Source organism: Lissotriton vulgaris, chromosome 4_2 (genome assembly GCF_964263255.1).
Source record: "Lissotriton vulgaris chromosome 4_2, aLisVul1.2, whole genome shotgun sequence".
NCBI lineage: Eukaryota > Metazoa > Chordata > Amphibia > Caudata > Salamandridae > Lissotriton > Lissotriton vulgaris.
In genome coordinates, this window is record NC_141692.1 from 13,000,057 (window position 1) to 13,023,933 (window position 23,877).

General features: G+C 45.6%; 1 protein-coding gene across 2 annotated transcripts in view; it reads right to left on the minus strand.

Annotated features, from left to right (window-relative positions):
• Positions 1–202: 202 nt before the first annotated feature.
• The window catches only part of LOC147718130 (phospholipase A2 inhibitor and Ly6/PLAUR domain-containing protein-like), a 31,896-nt gene continuing 8,221 nt past the window's right edge, over positions 203–23,877 (minus strand). The window contains exons 2-5 of one of the 2 annotated variants that reach the window (XM_086919203.1): positions 22,904–23,020; positions 21,584–21,739; positions 4,192–4,341; positions 203–348 (exon numbers count right to left, since the gene is read on the minus strand). In XM_086919203.1, the coding sequence (XP_086775329.1) occupies positions 224–348; positions 4,192–4,341; positions 21,584–21,739; positions 22,904–23,020 (548 nt within the window). In that variant the 3' untranslated portion in view covers positions 203–223. Of the gene's footprint in view, positions 349–4,191; positions 4,342–21,583; positions 21,740–22,903; positions 23,024–23,877 lie in introns of both variants that reach the window. The other variant, XM_086919202.1, reaches the window with a different exon arrangement.

A 23,877-nucleotide genomic window follows, 5' to 3' on the forward strand; every position in this document is an offset into this window, starting at 1 on the left:
ATTGGTACGTAAACAGCATGGCAGCATGAACAGTACTATGCGCATTGCTTCCTTGTATTCCGTGTCCCTGGGAGGCTGGCAAACGTTCATCTGCTGCATTATTATATTGTTCCTCTTCACAAGAAAAGACTCTGCATTTCAGGGACATGTAAAACTGTAGGAATGTTTCTACTGAATATTACTAAGCTGGTGTAAGATTGCATCAGAGGTTTGAATAAGGGTCTCAAAGCTTCTCAGCAGGTGAGCACTGTAAATCATAACTGTAGACTTGGGTCGCTGGTAAGTGGAATAATTCACAGTAATCTTGAGAAACACATCCTTTCAGGCTATACTGTTTCACAGTTTCACCTGCGGAAAAACACACAGTCATTAGTCAGTCATTCACAATACTGCTACATAAATATTTTTTCCATATAGGAAAAGAATCATGCCCATCCTGGTCCAAAGTTCCAAAGAGCTCAGATTTTCCATCCATACTAATATAATAAAGTGAGCGCCCAAACCTTTGAGGCGGGTAATCTCTGGAACCACAGCACCAATCACAACACCCAATACAGCGTGCGAAAGGGCAGTTGCAGCACACGGACATAGGCTATGAAGACACCCATCATATACATTTAAAAGGTAAAAGAACAGTGCCAGCAAAGTAGTCCCTTGGGGGCGTGTCTGCGTTGTGTTGTGGGCTTGTGCTGGGTGCGTGACAAACGCTGAGGGCGTGTGGTACGTTACGCCCTTCATGCCATGTCTCATATCGTGTGCTAATCCCACCCTGCTCCCTTTAAATACCCCTGCACCCCATAATCATAACAAACGCTTACTCCTTAAAATACCCCAACACCCTTAAACACTAACCCATCTTAACCCTATAAATATACCCTGTACCCCAAATCCAAACCTATCCCTAAACCCTAAATATACCCTTGTACCCCAAAACCCAAACCTAGCCCTGAACCCTCAAAATACCCCTGTAACCCAAAACCCAAACCTGCCTCTGAACCCTCAAAATACCCATGTACCCCAAAACCCAAACCTAGCCCTGAACCCGAAAAATAACCCTGTACCCCAAAACCCAAACCTACCTCTGAACCCTAAAATACCCCTGTACCCCAAAACCCAAATCTAGCCCTGAACTGTAAAAATACCCCTGTACCCCAAAACCCAAAACTATATCTGAACCCTTAAAATACGCAAACACCCCAAAACATATACCTCAGTACCCCAAAACATATACTCCTATACCCATACTTACCTTTTCCAAACATTAAAAAAAACATGCGTTTACCATTCATGCATTTACAACGAATTTCGTTGTAAATGTATGCGTGGTAAAAGCATATCAAATGTAATGCCATGCGTTATAATGGCATTGCGGAGTCATGGTACTTTCGTAATGAAAGTATGCGGAGTGATGGTATGCGGAAAAAAAGTTGAGGAATAATGGGTGTTTACCCTCCCCCGGTAAGCACATTGGTGGCACGGTGGCCCACATCCCCAGCAACATACTCATATTTTTTCAACACCTATTTGAAAAATGCACAGGTCTCTCTCATTGATGGCCAGCACCGACATACACTTTTAGACACACCTCCTGCCACAAGTTCTAGAATTGTGAACTTTAGAGCTGGAGAGCTACGTTCGAATCTCGGCATCAGCTCAACATCCTGTGATTCCAGGCAAATCGCGTTGCCTCCCCGTGCCAACCACAAATGAATGTGTTCTTCTGTAATGTAAATTGTGCTCATGCCATGTTGTCGAGTTTGCGCTATATAATATTGCAAGGAAAAATAAAGTAGGGAAACTCGAGTTCACACACTACTGAACACGCACTGTGAATCGGGACCGAAATGCTATCAGAACGAAATCCTACAAAACAATATACTACTGGCCGGCAGCAATTCATACTCAGACAACGTCGGGACGGGCTGCTAGTATCTACATAAACAGTCTTGAACTGAACCTACTGATAACACCTCTTTAGACTTGAGAAGGATTGGTACCTGTCCAATTCCCGGCCTTAAGAACACAGATGTTGCTGTTCTCATGGCACATACAGTGAATGGTTTGTAAATGCTCCTTGATTTTTATTTTGTGTTTATGAAAAGCTTCAATTTAAAGGTGATCCTTAATATAACATTCACAATGACTTATGGTGAAGGAGTTTTCAAACACAACAATGTTCCTTTAAAGTTTACAGACATCCACAAATAATACATTTTTTAAACTGAGGGTTGTATTTGAAGGCTCTGGAAATTGGAAACCCTAAATAATGCTCAAGAACCAGCAGCTTAAAAATCGTCTGTTCAATTTTCTGATTTGCCTCTAAATTTGGGCCTGGTCCTATGGTTTTAAGATTGCTTGCTGTACCTCTGGGTTTATCTGCCACACAGAACCGGGACTACCTCATACTGAGGATACCATCAGATGACAACCAATGGAGATATATATTCTATCTGGGATAAATCTGAAACCACTCTGAACAAATCACTCATTTTTTATTTGTCTCTCTCTTTTTAAAATACTCTGACTGGATTTTATTAGAACTTTTCATATTCTCCTAGGCTTATGTTTGTACTCTGATGACGGCGCCATTAATTAACATAATTCTTTCAAATGTAGAGCTGATATGTAAATTAGGAGGGATCACTCTGGCTGCAGGGAAGGGTGTGAGATATCTAAGTAAACAGTCTCAGCTTGATCTTTATCTGGAGGAGGCACTCAGTTGTATTTATTCATCACTTTATGTTCACCAGTTTTCCTTGGAACACAATATATTTTATGATCGCACCCAGAATGGGACACTGGTTTAAGGAGTCTATCCTTGAAATGGAACCCCATTACAACACATTTTCCATGTTGTCCCTGTGGACACCGATGCAATAACTGTACATATTATATTTTTATTATTTCATGTGTAAACTGAATAAAGATTGATTGAAGGATTTGAAACCAGCCTACAAGACTGTCCTTGGGACTCACTCTGCTCAATCATACCAAAGACGTTTTCACATACATAAATACGCATAGCTCTGTTGTCCTTTGTGACTAGATGTCATGGTGTGTTATTTGGATTTTACTCATTACGACTGTTCTAATAGGGATCCTTCTGGCAGTAGGAACTGAGCTTTCACGATACAGCAGAAGGCTTACTCAACTTAAGATTTGCAGCAGAAATGCAAAAGAACACAGCTGACTACTGTGGGGTGTTTGTGTTATTCTAAGGAAGGGGTGGCCATATCACCTAAAAGCTTTAGAAGCCATGTGCATCGTCTTTAACAGGCTGAAAGTGAGACTGATGACCTGGTTGTAGTACAGGGCAGTAGCAGCTATCTGGATACTGAGATACTCACATTCCGAGGGTCAGATTTATCAAACTTTGATGCAGCGGAACTCAGAAAGACAGCTTATAAAGATATCGTGCATAACTGCTCTCATTCAGTGCAGCCTAGGGCAAGAGTAGTTACCGTTGCATTGTAGGCAGGAGGGGACACATTTAGAGGTGTTATTCTCCCCTTAAGTGTACTGCAGAATGCAGTACATGTGGAAAGAGGAAATAATAGAGATATTTATTCTTGTCGTGCCTCCAACAGCAATTCGTTGGCTTTTGTGAAGAACTCCTTGGTTTACCAGTCTTGGTATATCTGGGAATGCCCCAAAATCCATGGGTGGATCCGTGGGAACATCCACACTCCACACAAGGAACGCCTCCCCAGGGCAGAGTAGAGCAAGACATTTGACTTTCATCCCCTCACATTACTCCGGATTTGCAGGCCATGCAAGGTGGCCTTGTGGACGTTGGTGAATCTGACTTAAGGATTGCTTTGCCCTTACAACACCATGCATAATGCAAGGACAATACAATACAATCGTAAATCTGGCCTTACATGTCTTAGATTCAGTTTGGCAAACACTCTAAGCTTAGCCTTTGTTTAGATTGCATTCGACCCTCTACAGAACAATGTTGTTTTTTCGTCTAGGTTTGAGCTACCCAAATACCACATTATCAGTGGGATATAATTTCTCCTTTGCGTTTTGTGGAACCGAGCACGCTGAAGACATTCAGTTGGATTCTGCGAAAATAATTCAAATGAATTAGCGTGAACAGCATTTAGTTAGAAAGAAAGGACTAGAAACCAAGAGGATTGTTGCAATGCGATATATAGCTCAAAATTACAAAACATTGGTTTAACTCACCAGGTATGGAGGCTGTTCCGTGGAAGCTGGCGCATGTATTATGCGTCCCCGTGCACTGAACTTCTCTGGGTGATGTGCAGGCATCCAAGGCCTGGTCAGTGAAGCAATCTTTACATTTATATCCATTGGGGGTCTCATCTGCGGCAGGCACTGAAATAACGCAAGACAGGAATTGAGAAGCCTAATTCTGTTCAGAAAAGGGGTGTAAAATCTAGGCTAAATACTCCCAACCTAACAACAATTGCATTAAACACCACACTTTGTATGAAAATCAAACAAATATTATGTTCAAATATGAGGCATAGATTTTTTTACTCTATTTTTGCCCAGAATAGAAATTATTTTCTATTGACTGCTGCAGAATAGTGTATGTTTTAGTAACTCACTAGACCTGTACATTGTGTCACTCATTTACTAGAGGACAACAGTGTTGCAGCATATCTTTTCATGACTCTCTGGTGGCACAGGCCTCTCAATCATATCTATGAGGAGTGGTTTTGCATGGCCTCATAGATATAGAGTAAGGCACGGCAGCTCAAAGCACTGCCTTACCTTAATTTGCATCAAGGAGGTGTTCCATGGGAGTTGCTGTGGGTGTTCCCAATCAACACCCGCGGAATTTGCCCCAGATTTACAAATTCACTTAAACCTCTGGCACCACCAAAAATGCCGTCCCAGAGCAGGTGCACTGACTTCTGTAGCATAGATAGAATGAGAAAAACACTGCTTGTGATTATTGTTGTGCAGGAAGGCGCCTCTTCCTGAATGAAAATAATCATGCCAACCACAGACAAGCTTGTACCATGGTGCAAGGGTGCTTGCGTTGGTGCTCAATTGCTAATTGTTCACTGGCACTAGCTGGAAGGAGAGGAATGCGCCATATCATTTACATACAGAGCATTCCTGCCTTTCGACTTGGTGCATGGCAGTGCAGCAAAATGACTTGCAGTGCTGTCCTAAGCCAATTATTTGTAAATGAGGCTCTGTGCTCTCCATTTCTGGGAGAATTGAGGCAACAAAAAACCTGTGTATCAGCCGTGCATTAGCGTGCAATATACCCCTTGGGTTTTGAGTAAAAAGTGTCTCTGCCAATGTGTTGAGTGTTTTTTTAACTGACCCATTTGTACATCCACCGTGACACAACTGACAGAGATATTGTAGGGCATGGACAAAGCAGGCTTATGACCTCAGCCAGCAGACAATCGCAGGCACCAGATTGGAGTATTGATTTCACCTTCAAATATTGACAATGCTATTAAGAAGACACCCTCCTCATCTCGAAAACTCCCCAAGGCCTCCAGAAACTCCTGAACCGCTTCCAGGATTTTTACACTATCAGAGGATTAGTCATCAATGTGGACAAAACAAAGTATTTAGTCATGCACCCCCCCGTAAACTTGGCCGTCCCCCCATTTTGAACTCTACCCCCCTTGAAAGAGTGGCAGAATTCGACTACCTGGGAATCCGTCTAAGCGATGCGATGAGCTGGACCGCCCACATTAACAAAATGACAGTCGGTCATAAAAGGGCGGGGGGGCCCTCCTTAAGGAGTACAGCAATTCAACAAAACACTGTGTTGCCCCATTAATAGACATTTATAAAGCCCGAACTGTATCTGCGTCACTCTACGGAGCCGAACTGTGGGGCCTAGGTAATATGGAGTCTCTGAGCAAGGCAGAGAATAAATTTATCAAGGACCTCCTTGCCATCCTGATGAGTACTCCGACAGTTCCGGCCTTAATGGATGTAGGTTGCAAAGCAATTAGGGACCAGGCTCGCCTTCGCCCTCTCTTGCTTTGGGCTCGCTTGTGGAGGGTTCCGGAGTTAAAATCCTACGCTGACGGGCTAGCAGAGGTGATGCGCTCTGATGGTTGGCAGAAGATCAAATGACTTAGGGACATCAAACATCTGTTAGGGGACATAGGCTTGGGGCCTTGCTGGTCCAACCACTCAGCCCCCCCAAAGGAGTCCCCTAAAAAAACTATATTGGGAATGGGTTTCCTCGAAGTGCATCAGCAATCAGCGTCACTGCAATGCCACCACAGCATTTTTGAAAATAAAAGACGTTGCTGCCTTTGAGCCCTACATGGATTTTATTACCATCGCCATGGACCGGACTCTATATATTAAATTCCGACTAGGAACCCTACCCCTTGCCGACCTTTGCTCCCGGTGGAATAAGTCTCAGCCAGCTTCACGCCATTGTGCCCTATGTTCTGACAAACCCGAAACTGTGCCACACTTTCTTTTTGAATGTCCGGACTATGTGCGCCCTAGATCACGCTGGCTTAAACCAATTTGTAGAGAACTGGGCACACGGCAGTACTTGGTCGCCCTCCGGATTTTACTAACTAACACAGCCCCTCCCATTGTCTGTGCCGTATCCAAGTTTTTAAAATGGGCTTGGTTGATTCGACTAAAAAGACTGTCTATATCAATGTAATTCTTTTTATTTAATTTATTCTGATCAATTGTGTTTTTATCCTTTTTATTCCAATGTACAGTCACATTTATGATATGCTGTTTTATATTTTTGTAATGCTTTTATGATATATGCATATCGAAATAAAGCAATCAACCAACCATTAAGAAGCATGTTGTTTGTTTTTCAATTTCCACTCCCTTGTTGAAATTTTGAAACTATGAGCAGATGTAGAGCTCACTGACAAATGTAGACTCCTCTGCCCTTAGAGAGAAAGACATTTTGTAGAGAAGGGACAAAGCAGTAATAAGAAGTGCAGCAGTTCGCCACTTCCTCTCCTTGTCAAGCCTGTCTTTCAAGGCAACAGCTTAAGTTGAAGTTAAGGGACCTATAGAGCGCTCGATCACCATGCGGTTTCTTGGCGCTGAGGCCTCAGCCTCTCCATTGGCAGCTGCTCAAATACATTTAGACACTAGTGAGGGGTGGAGCTAGGCTCTGGGTGAATGGCAGCTTTCTACTGATGTTTGAAGGTGCCTCGCTTTTGGTGTCCCGATGCAGACTCAAACACATGTGTAGTGAGGGCTATTTACTCCGAAGTTAAAATCAAGTGGTGAGTGGGCCCATTGGAAGATCTTTCCAGAGCACTTGGAGAATAGGGAGAGGATCAGAGTCAGAGGGCAGGATACCTGAGGTCCTTTGTAAGCGAAATAACAGATGCCCACCCTCTGAGGTCGACTAAGGCTGGAGCTGATTATTGAGGAAGCGATGGAGGCCATGGTGCAGCCCAGTGTCAGGGGAGACTCCGCGACATGGGAGTAGAGGTCTGTTGGGCTGGCGAGTCATATGGAATGCAAGCCAGCAACCTGGGTGTGTAGTAAGCCTTCATGTTCCAAAGACTGCAAATGGCAACATGACAGATTGGCCCGAACCCAGGGATACCATTGGCAGTACAGAAGCAGCATCTACTCCTGAAATGTTCCTAATGTTGCAGAGCATGCCTATGTCAAAATGGACCATGGAAGCCATAAATTATTGAATGCCAAGAGAATTTGAGCAATAGTGCAGTGCACCCTAGTGACACACACGGAGACAGGGATTGGAAGAGGATCCCCAGTATGGTGATAGAGCAGAGCATCAGAGCCAAGCTGACCCCGATATATTGCACTAACAGAGACCTTGGCTTACTCAGGACTCTGCTGCAATACCGGCTCTGTCTCTACCCACAGGATACGCCATGAAACACCATGATAGAATGGAAGGAAGGGGGGGGCACAGCAGCCATTTTTAAAGAATCCGACACCTGCAGTTTTATCCCTGAGAATATCTCTGACTGTGAAAGTGCTCTTTTTAATATCACTCTTACTGATAAGTTCACATTCTTAGATCTGTTTATGTACTGCACGCCAAGTCCATCCAAAGTATTCAGAAAAGTACTGACGACTGCGGTTACCACCCTGCTGGTGAAAACATAAAATTTTAATATTGTAAGTGATCTGAACCTTCATCTTGAATCAAACCTAGACACCAATATCAATAATTCCTAGGAGCCATGGTACCATGTCGGTTTCAGGGGCCACACATCGGGCTGGACACGTTCTGGACCCTGTCTTTTCTAATATTCCCTTTCTAAAGGTCCAGACCCTCTATGACTTGGACTGAGCACGTTCTTATTTCTATATCTATAATTCTTGAAGGCACTAAATTACAGCAGCATCATACTCCTTTGAAAAAATGCCCTTGGCATTAGCTTGATTCCAATAAATTCTGTGAAGTCCTTGGCACTCAGAGCGCCATATGTTCTTCTGACATGGAGGCAGCTAATAGCTCCTTCCAGGGCTGGAACACTCAGATGCTAGGCAGGTGCATTTCTGCTAAACTGACTCACTCTAAAAGGCCAATATTTGGTGTAATGAGTACTTGACCCTGGGTAGAAAAAATTGTAACGTGCTAGAACGATTCTGGAGACAATCATATGAACTCGCAGCCAAAACAAACTACAGAAACACCATTAAGGCTTATTATAAACACATTAATCTTGGAAGTGTGGTTCATTCTACAAACAAAATTTTAAAAAAGCAGCAAACCTACTACCACTATTTTTTCCCTTCTAAAGGGCATAATGAAAAAAATTTGTAGCTGCAGAGCATATTATATTCTCACTCAGTGTGAAGAACTGGCCAAGTATTTCATCGGGAAAGTAGGGAACGTTTACAAAAATTCTGGACCTGATAGCAAGTATTCATACTCACATTTGGTGCTGTCCTTAAGATACCCTTCCCCATCCCTCTTTTCATTCCCCCCTATTTCCTCTGAGAATCTTGCAACTCTATTCAACAAAGTAGAGTTGAGTTCCCCTGACGACATACTCTCAGACCTGACTTTTTCTAAAGTTGCAGATTGTCTAGAACTGATAAATCTGTCTTTGTCCACAGCCTTGGTACCAGAATTGTGGAAACATGCAAGTTATTACACTGCTAAAAAAAACACTTCTAAGCCTGAAAACCTTTACCCTATTTCTCTGCTTCTTTTTCTTGCTAAAATTACCGAATCTCACATCAATGCGACTCTGATCCAGTTTCTGGAATCTAACTCTATTTTGGATCCCTACCAAAATGGTTTTAGACACCAGCACAGCAAGGAATCTGCTCTGCAGGCAGTCACATAACTTCTATGTGTCTCACTGGATGATGGCAGATCCTCTACGTTGATCCTACTCGATCTGAACACAGCATTCAAAACTGTCTCTCATAAGATTATGTTGCACCGATTGTGAGGGATTGGTATTGGTGGTATATCTCTTTCCTGGTTCAGTTCCTTCCTATCTGACAGTTATTTCCAAGTCATTGTCCAACCTACCACTTCCATGCTCAATTGCTATGCTATGGGGTCCCCCAGGACTCTGCATTGAGGCCCACTCTGTTCAATATCTACATCCTTCCTTTTGCTTTGGTTGGTAAATCTTGCAACATCACACTGGTATTCTACACTGATGACACACAGCTGGTGTTTTCTTTCTCAAACAACCCTACACAGAATTCTGTCACATTTCAAGAAGACTTCGTAGCCATCTATGAGTGGATACTGGCCAATTGCCTCCAGCTAAACTCTAATAAATCTGAAATGCATCTCCTGGGGAGAGATACTCACCTACGGGGCAACCACTGGGGGCCCCTCTCTCTAGGACTGTCCCCACAGTCTAAAACTGCAGCCAAGAACCTGGGAGTCTGGGTAGACAGTGCCTTGTCCTTTGATGCAAAATCATTAGCAGGCATCTGTTTTGGACCCTTATGATGCCCAAAGACGATTCTGGGACTTTTTCACTCCCATACGTTTCAGATGATCATCCAGTCCACCATTTTGTCTAGGGTAGACTAATCGATGCTTTGATCATTGGGTCTAAAAAGACGGTGATCAAAAGGCTACAGGGAGTCCCAAATGCACCAGCATGGTTTTTTTTTGCTCTTCCAAAGCATTGCTCTAGTTCTAGTGGTACTCGCCAAATGCACTGACTCCCAGTGGAGCAGAGAATTTCATTTAAGGCCCTATGTATTTCTCATAAAAACAGCACAGGCTTTGGCCCCACCTTCTTAGCTAATTGGTTTCGCCCCTATGCCCCTTCTCGTGTTTTGCACTTAGCAAACTTCCACTTAGCCTATGTGCCCAGGGGGAGAAGATCCGGTGAACACTTCTAGGCAAAAGCCCCCAGTATATGGAACTCTCTGCCTTTCTTCTACCAGTTGTATCCATTACCACTGGGCCTTCAGAGGGGCCCTGGAGACCTCGCTATTCTCTTTCTAAATTAGCCTTCACCTGCCGGTCTTGCCTTTTCCATATCTACCACTGGGACGCCCCATTGTTGGGGCAGGCATGAGCTCTAAAAATACTCTAACATGGCATAACAGAGGTTTGGCAAGCACTGATAGAGACTGTACAAGGCAAGAAGTCATCTTCCATGACTCAAGCAAATATCTAGAAATCTCATATCGCAGACGTAGATGTTTGCAATGGCTGTGGCTATAGCAAAAGTTTGTATGTTTATGTTGTGGAGGATCAACAATAGCCCTGACATCGAGAGATGGTTACAAGAAAAGTATAACTTATAATAGATTGATCCACAGACTGAATGATCAATTAGAGAAATGTCAGAATGTATGCAGTAGACACACATGTGTGAGCAAACTTCCATAATTGGGGACCCTCTTTCTTGCATGATCTCGAGTTTTTTATGATGGTTTTACATATGAGTAATATTAATTAAGGGACCAGAAGTACTCGGTATTAGCCAATTTCACGCCAGAGGGAGCAGGGAGGCCATCATTTTAAATCACAGTAAGCATGTGCACTGCGGTACAATAGGAGGCGAGAATGAGAGAGCGATAGTAAATTGGTTGCGTGACTTGGAATTAAGACCCGACAACCCCCATAGCGTGTCACCCCTATATGATCCGCAATAACAACCTTATCTGGAACAGCTATGTCTAGCTAGTTTGTTTTCACCAAATGTTAAGGCTAATACCGAGTACTTGTGGCCCCTTAATTAATATTACTCAACGGGATCGGGTGGTCACAGACCGTACATTTGATTCATAGACACGACCTACCCATACAGTGAGTGTAGAACAGTGGTACGCCTCTGACTTGATGAATTTGTACGAAGTAGAACGGACGATACCAGCTCACTACAATTGGGGCTATTAATCCAAAAATAGAATTATTTAATACCCCAAACAAATTGAGTACTTTGCGGAATGGGCAATAATGAAAAGCGGAAGATAAACTAGAGATATTAAATGATAATGCAGTCTTTTAAATAGATTTTAAGCACAATATTTTTTCTTTTGCTGCAGATTGGATATTAATTACCAATCATATTTTTAGAGTACAATCAATAGTACCATATGCCGTCCATATAAGCAGTATTTCAATAAAGGCTGCGGCGACAGAAACCATTGTATGATTTATTATTGGTAAGTAATTTTCTGAGACTGTTAGTCACAAATCTACAGCTGTAGCTATAAATAAAAACGTAGAAGCCACGACTTTAGTTTTAATATTATCTTTTTAGATTTTATCCTGAATCTACCCATAAAGATCGGTGGCTCCCTGGATGAATAGAGAAATGATAACTACAATCTGAGGTAGAATTCTACTCGTATCTTACCGATATTGAGTACATTGTATTTTAAAACATAGAACTGTAATAGGTGTACACCTCTGAGTTTTAGTATGACCAGACCAATGGATGTGAGTAGCAGATTCTAGCACACATCCAACAAAGGGCTCATCACCAAATCTACCCTTCCAGTCTTTCCTAAGAGCATCTCCTAAAGTGTCCACTTTTTGAGGTATGTAATCTGTGTGGATAATACAGCAGGGAATTGACTATTAAAATGTATAGATAATCCCTGAGTGGCGTCTACATCGTAACAATTGCCAATACGATAAGTGACTTTTCATTATTATAGTCAAAGTCCAGAGAGTGAGTAGACAGACTATAGATTACTCCAAAATGTTGATTTAGCAATGATGACAGGCTATAGGGTGATCAGGAGTCCCCTATTGACATTTTAAATATATTTTTCATTGATATTCACTTGTAGACTGTACAAGGGTTTAGGTTTTACAGATGATAATTATGAATTACACTGAGAGGTCTAAATGATATACAAGATAAAATGAACTTAGAATCTGCCTACTGACCACTTGTGTAAAAACACTGTGTATTGTTTGCTAAAAGAATGTAACTTGGTTATATAAGTAACTTTGTGTGTTCTACTGTTTAGAAACTGTCCTGAAGAAGATGTGAGCATTTTTTTTAAAAAATACCGAAACGCTGCTTCGACAACTACCTTCTCAAATATTGTAACCTGTATAATGTAAATTTTTTTATGTAATGAAATTTATTACTTGATTTTAACCTGTAATCTTTTTTATGTATATGACTACTCTTGAGTAAAAATGAGTTTTGATGTGTATTGTATTTAATAAAATGAAAAAATATACCTTGGTATAATAAGCAGACAATTTGTTTTTTCTGATCTGTTTAGATTACACAGTGGGTTATTTAACAGTATGGCACGAATATCTTTTTTCCTGTTAGTCTGAGAATTTATGCTCTCTGTGTTTAGGGACTTTCAGCCTGATTCATGAAGCAAAATTGCGCCTGCAATATCTGTGAAAAAGCTATCGTGGGCGCAATTTCCAAAATCGGAATTCACCATCTAAAATGCGAATTCGCAAACACAGATTTGCGAAATCGCTAAAACATTCGCAGAATTCCGGCAGGATACCAATGTCAAGTCAAGTCAAGTCAAGTCAAGAGATTTATATAGCGCGCTACATACCCATAGGGTCTCAAGGCGCTTGAAGAAGGGTGGGGGATTACTTGTCGAATATCCAAGTTTTAAGTTGCTTTCTGAATGCTAGGTGGTTCTGAGTAAGGCGAAGGTGAGTGGGAAGTGAGTTCCAGGTTTTAGCTGCCAGGTAGGAGAAGGATCTACCTCCCATGGTGGTTTTGTTGATGCGAGGTACAGTGGCAAGGGCTTGGTTGGAGGATCGTAGCTGGCGGGAGGGGGTGTAGAAGGAGAGTCGTGTGTTGAGGCATTCGGGTCCAAGTTCGTAAAGTGCTTTGTGTGCGTGGGTAAGGAGGCAGAAAGTAATCCTCTTATTTACGGGGAGCCAGTGGAGTTTTTTCAGGTGACCAGAGATGTGTTCTTTACGCGGGATGTCTAGTATGAGCCTGGCTGAAGCGTTCTGGATGCGTTGGAGTTTTTTCTGGAGTTTTGCGGTGGTACCGGCGTATAGGGTGTTTTCGTAGTCCAGGCGGCTCGTGAGCAGTGCGTGGGTGACCGTTTTTCTAGTTTCGGTGGGGATCCAGCGAAATGTTTTTTTGAGCATGCGAAGAATGTTGAAGCAAGATGATGAAACGGCGTTGACTTGTCTGGTCATCGAAAGTGAGGAGTCCAGGATGACGCCCAGGTTCCGTGCGTGCTCCATCGGGATGGGTGCTTTTCCAAGGGCCTCTGGCCACCAAGAGTCATCCCAGGCGGAGGGGGAGGTGCCTAAGATGAGGACTTCTGTTTTGTCTGAGTTCAGTTTCAGACGGCTGTGCTTCATCCACTCGGCAACTTCTTTCATTCCTTCGTGTAAGTTGGTTTTGGCGGTGTTAGGGTCTTTGGTGAGTGAAAGGATCAGTTGAGTGTCATCAGCGTAGGAGATGATGTTGAGGTTGTGTTGGCGAACGATGGCCGCAAGGGGGCTCATGTATACATTGAAGAGGGTGGGGCTGAGTGACGATCCTTGTGGCACGCCGCAGATGACTTCAGTGGCCTCTGACTTGAATGGTGGGAGGCGGACTCTTTGGGTTCTTCCGGTGAGGAACGAGGTGATCCATTCCAGTGCTTTTCCTTGGATTCCGACGTTTCTGAGGCGCTGTAATAGTGTGCTATGACAGACTGTGTCGAAGGCTGCGGAGAGGTCGAGGAGGATGAGGGCGACTGTGTCTCCATTGTCCAGTAGAGTTCGAATGTCGTCTGTTGCTGCGATGAGGGCGGTTTCAGTGCTGTGTTTGGCTTGGAAGCCGAACTGTGAGGAGTCGAGGGATTTGTTGGTTTCGAGGAAGGTGGCGAGCTGGTTGTTGACAGCTTTTTCGATGACTTTGGCCGGGAATGGAAGAAGCAAGATGGGGCGGTAGTTTTTGAGTTCGGTGGGGTCAGCTGTGGGTTTTTTCAAAAGGGCGCTGAGTTCTGCGTGTTTCCAGCTTTCCGGGAAGGAGGCAGAGTTGAGGGAGCAGTTGATGACATCTCGGAGGTGTGGTGCTATGATGGAGTCTGCTTTGTTGAAGATGTGGTGAGGGCATGGGTCAGTTGGGGATCCTGAGTGGATGGAGTTCATCAGGCGGATGGTGTCCTCAGTGGAGATTGGGTTCCAGTCATTAAGGATGTTCAAGGGGGGTGAAGGTCCTGCAGAAGGTTGGGTGGGTTGGTCTCCGGGTCGGTCGTCAGAGCTGTTGTGGATGTCTGCGATTTTGTTGTGGAAGAATGAAGCTAGGGAGTCGCAGAGGGCTTGAGAGGGGGTGATGTCGTTGGAGTTGGCTGATGGGTTGGTAAATTCTTTGACGATGTTGAATAATTCCTTGCTGTTGTGGGCATTGTTATCTAGTCGGTCCTTGAATGCCGCTTTCTTGGCAGATCGGATTAGTTGGTGGTGTATGCGGGTGGCGTTTTTAAAGGCGTCCCTGGTGCTGGTGTTTGGGTCTTTTTTCCAGGCCTTCTCGAGGGAGCGACAGAGTTTCTTGGATCATCGTTGAACCAGGAGGCGTTTTTGCTGCCTAGTTTGATTTGACGTTTTTTCAATGGTGCTAGGATGTCGGCGCTGTTGGATAGCCATTGGGTGAGGTTAATGGCTGCTTGGTCGGGGTTTGAGGAGTGGGCGGGGGGGTTTAGAAGAAGCAATGAGGAGATCTGGTCGATGGTGATTTTGTTCCAGTTTCTTCGCAGAGTGGGTTGAGGATGGTTGTGGGTTGTGGTCTTATTGTAGATAAAGTGAACGCAGCTATGGTCCGTCCAATGAAGAGCTGTGGTGTGACTGAATGAGACATGTTTGCTGGAGGTGAAGATAGGGTCGAGTGTGTGACCTGCAATGTGGGTGGGGGTAGTGACAAGTTGTTTGAGTCCGAGGTTGGCGCGATTGTCCAGAAGGGTGGTGGCGCTGCTGTCATTGCTCTTTTCCAGGTGAAAGTTGAGGTCTCCCAATAGGATGTATTCCTCGGAGGGGAGGGCGTGTGGGGTGATAAAGTCAGTGATGTCGTCACTGAATTGTGCACGGGGTCCTGGAGGCCGGTAGAGGAGGGTGCCTCTGAGTGTGGTCTTGGGGTCGGTGTGGATCTGGAAGTGAAGGTGTTCGGCGCTGGCAAGGTTGACGTCTGAGCTGGTTGAGATGCGGATGGAGTTCTTATGGACGATAGCGATGCCTCCTCCTGTTTGGTCGGTGCGGTCCTTACGGATGATCTTGTAGCCTTCCGGGATGGCAATGGTGATGTCTGGGGCTGATGAGGCGTTCATCCATGTTTCTGTTAGGAAGGCGACGTCCGGGGAGGTGGTGTCTAGTAGATTCCAGAGGTCGATGGCGTGTCTGTGGACCGAGCGGGTGTTGAGCAGGATGCATTTTAGGTGGTTGGTGTCGGATATCTGTTGTGTGTTCGTAGATGAGGAGTTGTTCTTGGTGCCGTCGAACTTGCAGGAGTTGCAAGAGAAGGGTCCATGGGTGTGTCCAGGAGCGGTTTGGACGCAGTTGGGGGGACGGCCGGGGTTAAGGGCTAGGAGGGTGGTAGCATCGTAAGTAATGTGGGAGGGGTGGGTGGTACGGGGGCCAGGGGGTCTGGCGCTGGGCGCGGTCCAGGCGCGGACGGGCGTAGACGGGCTTACCTTTGGCGCACCTTCGGCGCGGCCGTAGCGCGTGGATGCTGCGCGTGGGGACATCTGACATTAATGGATAGTGGAGGGGGAGGGGCATGGGAGGGGCAGCAGGGAGGCGGGAGCGTGGCGAGGAGGAAGGGCTCTGGGAGACAACAACAAACAAAATGGAGGCGGTGAAAAGTTGAGTGAGGCTGGGGGCACTGAGATTATAGTCACAAGCGCTTTTAAACAGGCGGCGTTATTGTGCAAAGATAGAACGCAGTGCCGTTTTCGTCGCGCTGTTTCAATGGCACCAACTATGCAACACTACTAATCACCAGAAATGCTGTCGCGCTATAATAATGGCACTAACAAAGTTGAGTTACTAATCACCAGCAGCGCTAGATCACAAGAAGCGCTATAAGCGCAGTGAGGTTAAACAAATGCACAATTCAATGGCACAAACAAAGTTGAGTTACTAATCACCAGCAGCGCTAGATCACCAGAAGCGCTATGAGCGCAGTGAGGTTAAACAAATGCACAATTCAATGGCACAAACAAAGTTGAGTTACTAATCACCAGCAGCCCTAGATCACCAGAAGCACTATGAGCGCAGTGAGGTTAAACAAATGCACAATTCAATGGCACAAACAAAGTAGAGTTACTAATCACCAGCAGCGCTAGATCACCAGAAGCGCTATGAGCGCAGTGAGGTCAAACAAATGCACAATTTAAGAGTACAGACAGTCTGAAGTCGAAGGGTGAGTAACGATACCACCAGGAGCCAGGGAGCGTGGGAGCGGCCGGAATGCACGGAATCAGCGAAAATAATAGCGATTTCGCACATTACTCGCAATCGGTATTCATGAAAAATCGCTATTAGCGAAAAAGCCAAAAATCGCATTTTGCAAGGCGCTATTTAAGGAGAACCCAAAGCAGGTGGTAACCATCAAACCCATTGGAATTTTTTGGGGGAAGAACCGTTGGCCAATCAGTAACTGGTGCAGGCCTGACCAAAGACACTTAAGGGGAAGCAGCAACAGCAGAAGGAGTCTCACAATGCCAGGAATGTACATGGTGGTCAGGGGGCGGAGGCTACAGCGAGCAGCAAGGAGGAGACGCAGAATCCAGGAGAGGATATTCCGTCAGCGGGTCACCCTGCTGGGCCAGACCAGAGAGCAAATATACGCAAAGTACAGGCTCAATGGGGCTATGATCATCAAGCTCATACAGGACCTTGACCCCCTGATGCAGCACCCAACAAGGCGGACCAATGCCGTCCCAACACATGTCCAGGTATTGTGTAGCCTGCACCTCCTGGCCTCTGGGAGCTTCCAGGGGATAGTTGCGGTAGCTGGGGGGATATCCCAGCCCACCATGTCCCGCTGCCTACGTAGTTTCCTTGACGCAATGCTGACCCAGCTACACCAGCACATCAAATTTCCCACCAGCCAACAGGAATTGGATGAGACCAAGCTACAATTCTACAATGTTGCCCGTTTCCCACACGTGATAGGATGCATTGACTGTACCCACGTCCATATTTGCCCACCTGCTGGAACGGAGTACATGTACCGCAATCGCAAGTCCTACCACTCCCTCAACATCCAGATGGTCTGCAATGCAAAGACATACATCACCGACATAGTGGCACAGTACCTGGGGAGTACACATGACTCATTCATATTCAGCCACAGCGGCCTCCACACACGACTGGTCAGGGGAGACTTCGGGGAAGGACACCTACTTGGTAAGTACACTTTGCCCACAATGTCACATTGCGAATGACTAGCTGCGCTGCACAGGCACTCACCCCCTGCTCCTCTCATTCAGGTGACAGTGGCTACGCCCTGCGTGAATACCTCCTCACCCCATACCTCAACCCAGCTACACCACAGCAACGGCGTTACAACGTATCACACATACGCACAAGGAATTGCATAGAGCGAACATTTGGGCTACTGAAGAGCAGATTCCGCATACTTCACAAGACAGGTGGGGCCATGTACTACAGTCCTGAAGTGTGCTGCCGCATTGTGGCTGTGTGTGCTATCCTACACAACATCGCTACCAAGCGCAGGATTCCTGTCGACATCTCTGGCAGTGAATCAGAAGGGGACGACCGGCCACCTGCACATGCGCGCCATGCACATGGCGAGAACCCAGCTGAAGGCCACAGACGCCGCAACCACATCACAATGAACAGTTTCTAGTGCACCCTCTACCCTCACCCCACAAATCACAAATGCATGCAAAATGTAAAAATGACACAAAGCCAATGCGTGCTGCAAAATAAATGATTATTGTTTCATTCACAATAATGCTACCACTATAAATGTTGTCATTGGTAAAAGTATTTCGCCATACTGCTGTGTGAAAGGACAGGGCAGGCTTATACTCAGCCTGTGCCACAAATAGTCATATGAAGTCAATTGCGCCTCCTGCGCGTACCACCCAAGCTCCTCTGAGGCTCATCATCTTCCAAGGCACGTGTACCTGCCGTGGGCCTGGTGCTGCGCCTGAGTGACCCTACTTCTGAGGCAGAGTGGCTGCTCATGCTGGATGTCCCCTCACTGACATCATCACCCCCAACAGTGGCAGGTAGAGCAGGAGGGTGTAGTGCTGTCACGGCAGTGGTCAGGTGCTCGAGGACCCTGGCCACATCCTCGCAGCACTGGATGAGCTGCTGCTGCTGTGCAAGGGACCGCCGCGACAACTGTGATGTTGCATTGCCTACAACATAATTGGACCTGGTGAAGGCCTTCAGCCGGGTCAATAGCTGACGGTGGCGCCGGCGTACTGCGTTGCGCTGAGATGTTATAGCTGCAGTGTTGGCCTCCATGGCTGCAGTCATGCGGGCCATTCCCTCCCCCATACCTACCATGGCCGCCGTCATGCGGTCCATGCGGTCCCCCACTCCGGCCACATTGCGCCCAATGTTGTACAGCTGTAGCTGTATGGCACCTTGCCGGCGTGCCTGAAGCTGATGAATACGCAGCATGCGTCTCTCAATGTTCATTCGCGCCTGCCGCTGTCCATTCCCCCTCCTGCTGATAGCTGCATTTGACTGCTGGCGAGACCTGCCACGCCTGCTCTGCTGGCCTGACACAGTGGCTGGCCGCTGTGTTGCCGCTGTCGCGGGCCCTGATGTAGAAGCACCAGCTGCTGGTGGTGTCACAGCTGGCGTTGCTGGTGCGGCAGGGGCTTGAGGCACACTGGTAGTGGGCCTGGCTGCGGCTGTAGTTGTTGTGGCTGAGGCTGGGGGCACGCTAGTTGTGGGCCTGGCTGCGGCTGTAGTTGTTGCGGCTGAGGCTGGGGGCATGCTAGTTGTGGGCCTGGCTGCGGCGGTGGTTGCTGCGCCAGACGCAGGAGGCATACTGCTGGTGGACCTGGCTGCTGGTGTTGTTGCTGCGGCAGGGGCTGGTGACTGTGTTAGTGGCGGCACCTCCTCCTCATCCTGGGCCTCCTCATCTATTAGCAGCCTCTCGCTGTTGCTGCTGTCTGCGCCACCTGTGAGGGTAAGTGGACGTTCATTAGTTGCATGTATCTGTCACACGTGCAGTTGCTACTTGCATGCTGGGTGACATTCCCTGACTGGCTATGGCTTTGCGTACTTTGGAACCTGTCTGGCTGCATTGTGGTACTACTACATTGTGGCCACACTACATGTCCCACAATGCTTCAGGGCATTACCTGATGTGCAACAGTGGCATGACTATGGAACTTTATGGGAGCCTATATGGTCATGGACATTCATAGGGGACAGGGTCGCAGTCGCATGCCACTTATCTTGGATGTCTTGGGTGGGGTGGGATGAGTCCAGACGCGTTACTCCAGTGCACGCCTCCCTCTCAAGCGTGTTTTCCACTTGGTCCTCCAAGGCTGTGTTTGGAGGGACTGTCGGTCCTCCCCCTCCAGTGCCCGATGCCTCTCCAAGGCGCTCTGCCACCTTTTCTTTGGCACGACCTCGGAGGTCATACCATCTTTTTTTTAGTTCGTCCAGTGACCTATCAGCCACACCCACGGAGTTCACCGTGGACGCTATTTCCTGCCAGATCCTCCTTTTTTCCTGCTCCGGCACCCTCCTAGAGTCCTTGCCAAACAGTTTGGAGTGGTTGGCCACCACCCCTTCTATCAAATGCTCCAGCTCCTGTTCGGAAAATTTTAACTTCCTCTTCCGCCCTCTGGTGTTGCTGGGCCCAGGAACAGCTTCCTCAGACATGGCAGCACTGTTGTTGTAGAGTAGGAATCCAAAAAGATTAGCAGGAGCTCTCCCAGTTGCTGACTCGAGGTCTGCCTCACTGTGGTGAATGGGGGTGGGAACTGGCTGCTTCCTGGTTGTGATGTCATCACTGTGCTCGAAATGCGACTTCCCGTTTTCCCGATCTCGCTATTTTGCGATCTCGCAATTAGCGATATCGCTATTTGCGATATCGCAATTCCGACACGGATGTAGCCGGAAATAGCGATTTTTCTGCGATTATCGATAATCGCTAACGGAATTTGCGCCCGCGTGCGAATCGCATTTTATTGTCGCAAAACATCATGAATTCCGATCTGCGATTTCTCAATAGCGAATCGCAATTTTTCGCTATTTGAGAATCGCAGATGCCGGTTTTCATGAATTAGGCTGTTTCTATTTTTTCAGCTTACTTACCCCTTGTCCCTGATTGGATTCATTAGGGGACCTCTCTCTGTTTTTGGTGCTTTTTTTGTTCGTGACTGTTTCTCAATAGGAGACCTTCCTATGTGCACTTAACCTTTTCCGTGCTGATGACGGAACCGCTGTGTCATCAGCCGCGGTGACGCTGTACTGATGACGGAGCAGTTCCGTCATGGCCCGCCCGACCTGCCTGCGTGGCGCGGATTCCACGCCTGCGCTGGGCGTTCTATTGAGCGGGCGGGCCATGACATGTGTGAGTGGTATTATTAAAAACACTTAGCGCTTTTCCCTTACATTCTTAGGGATCAGCAATCTCACACATCACAAGAAAATAAAATAAAAATAAATTGGATAGAATCTCGTTGTTTATATATAGTCCTTGAACGCAGTTACAACAACATTGTCCCCTGTTGGCACAAACGCATGTTTTGCTTTAACAAACACAGATCTTAGTATGAATTCCTGAGCAGACATGCTAACCTTGAAGGAGTATGGATGAAACAGCCACACCAAGAAAAAGCAAGGGTTTAATGTGTTAAAATATTTTAACTTCAGTGTTTATCCACCAAATTTCATTTTTAAGGAGAGAGAAATATCCCTGCTGATTTGTTTTTAAAAGAGGTGTCACACTTTGCTCTCCTATCTCAATGATAATGCAATTTGTTCACTAAATTTAAACTCACATGCTTTTATTAGTTTTCAGAGTCACCAACTGTACATACCATACACAACTCCTCTGTTACAGATGTGGAAGTCACAGACTGCATTTATCCTTCATCCCCCCTTCATTATAGATGCCAGTGTCATTGACTGAACTTCCCCTCTTTAAAGATGTTGGAGTCATAGACTGCATCTACCTTGCACATTACATGTGTAACAGATGTCGGCATCTGTACACTCTCTCATACATACCTTCCACCTCCCCACTGTTGCAGTAGTCAGAGTCACAGCATGTTCTAATGATCCGGAAAGACAAACCCGAGTTTCGTATTGAGAACTCTCTTCCACAGGCTGCTTGTTCGGAAGCATTCAGACAGTCCTTGAATGCAGTTACAATAACATTACCCCCTGTTGGCACAAATGCATATTTTGCTTTTATAAAAACAGACCTTAGTATGAATTCCTGAGCAGACATGCTACCTTGAAGGAGTATGGCTGAAGCAGCCACACCAAGAAAAAGCAAGGGTTTAACTTCAGTGTTTATCCACCAAGTGTCGTTTTTAAGGAGAGAGAAATATCCCTGCTGAATTGTTTTTAAAAGAGGTGTCACACTTTGCCCCTCCTATCTCAGTGATTACGCAATTCTTTCACTAAATTATAACTCACGTGCTTTTATAATTTTTTCCACAATTCTAGACCACTTTCAATAGCTCATACTAAATTTCCAACCTCTCAATGTATGCCATGCCAACTGTGCCACTCTATACAAAAGAAGCCTATCTTATGCAAATCAGTAGGGACCTTATACCCATGAGAACAATCCATCTTGAACTACCAGTCAAGGCACTCTCCAGAAGGGAACACAAGCACCGCAAACCTGTTACACCATTATAAGGCCTCTTTAGTGAGTTGTAGCTTAGATCCTGTGGCACAGCGAACAAGGGACCCAGGTAGGGATGTATGCCCGCCAGCACATTTTACACAATCAATCGCTGCCATGTGAAGAGAAATTCTGAAGGTTGCAGAGGAAGCTTGCAACCAACCCATACATGGCCAGAATCAGTTCTTAATTTGTGCTGGTGTTCTCTGGGGCTAGAAACCCGGACCTATTGCATAACAGCAGCATACACTTATGACAACTCACCACATGGTGGCTCTGTTAGTCTATTTTTGAAAATGCACATGAGAAAAGTGTTTAATAAAGGAATAATCAAATAATAATACGAAGTGCTTTCTAAGGTCCTTCTTACAGCTTTGGTTCACCTGGTATAGTCCCAACTGTCATACTTTTAAGACTGTAATGGTATGTAGGCTCTTCACTCTATAATCCCCTCTTCCGTTGCCCTCCTACACTTCACTCAGTGCCAGAACACTCCTCAGGGTAGCCGCGAGCTCAATAAATCTCACTATTCATTCATTCATTCAATCATGTGGATGTGCCGTTGGTACTGGTATCTGGCAACTCTGACAGGGACCACAGTTAGCCCTGGTACTTAATATTTTACAAATTAAGCATTGTCCATAATGTGGACGACTGAGTCACGTTACACATATGTGGCATGTGACACTCACCAACTGTATTGTTCTCCAGCCCTTTGATGCAGTGAGTGACGTCAGGCGAGCATTGCTTGAAGATACCTGAGCAATGGCTGGTGTTGGTAGCAAAACACGTCTCACAAAGTAAGCAATCTGCTGAAAAAAGAAATGCAATCTAGAGATCTGAGCATATTTGTGTTTTTCATTTACAAAGAGATAGATAAGTGTAAAAAACAAGTGTATATGCTTTATCCTTATAGTGGGGCCCATTCACTATTTGTGTGGAAATGCCTTAGGAATAAGGAGAAACCAAGAAAGATATGGTGCTCAGTGGTACAAAATATAACAGAAAAAATGATAATGCAGTGGAGAATTCCACTTCTTTGTAGAGTAGAAAAGTGAAGTAATGTAAACACAAAAGGGTACTTTGTGAAGATTGTAACATACTGAGACAGAAAGAGACCGATAAAAACACAAAAATAGATATAGATAAGAAGAAATAGAAAGACCTTGTGATAACTAAAGAACTGACACACCCAAATGTGCTGAGCTGTGTTGTGTCAACGAGGGAGAGAGAGCAGAACAGTGGCAATTGTGCTATTTGTCTATCTGTCTGTACTGGGGCACTTTTGTCTGCCTTGCACTACACACTATAGTGTACAGGGATCTGTTTGATGTCTCACATGGGTTTTGAACTGGAAGTGTACCCTTCCACTACAAAATTCTGCACTTACACATAATTAAAAAATATTGTTAATTAAAGCACACATGCAAAGTTGGAAATGCTTGGAGAAAAGAAAACTTTTAGAGTGATGCAAGTACAATGCAAAGGCTTCAGTAATATTTACAAAGCCACACACAGCCTGATTTCCATGGCATTGCATTGAGTTTTTACAGAAATCTAAAGAAAGGCAGCTGCTTGCGCATGTTAAATTTCAACTTGGGAATTGTTACATGAGTGGAGCATGGGGGTTCCCATGCATTCTGCAATAGGTTTTGCCGCATTCCTG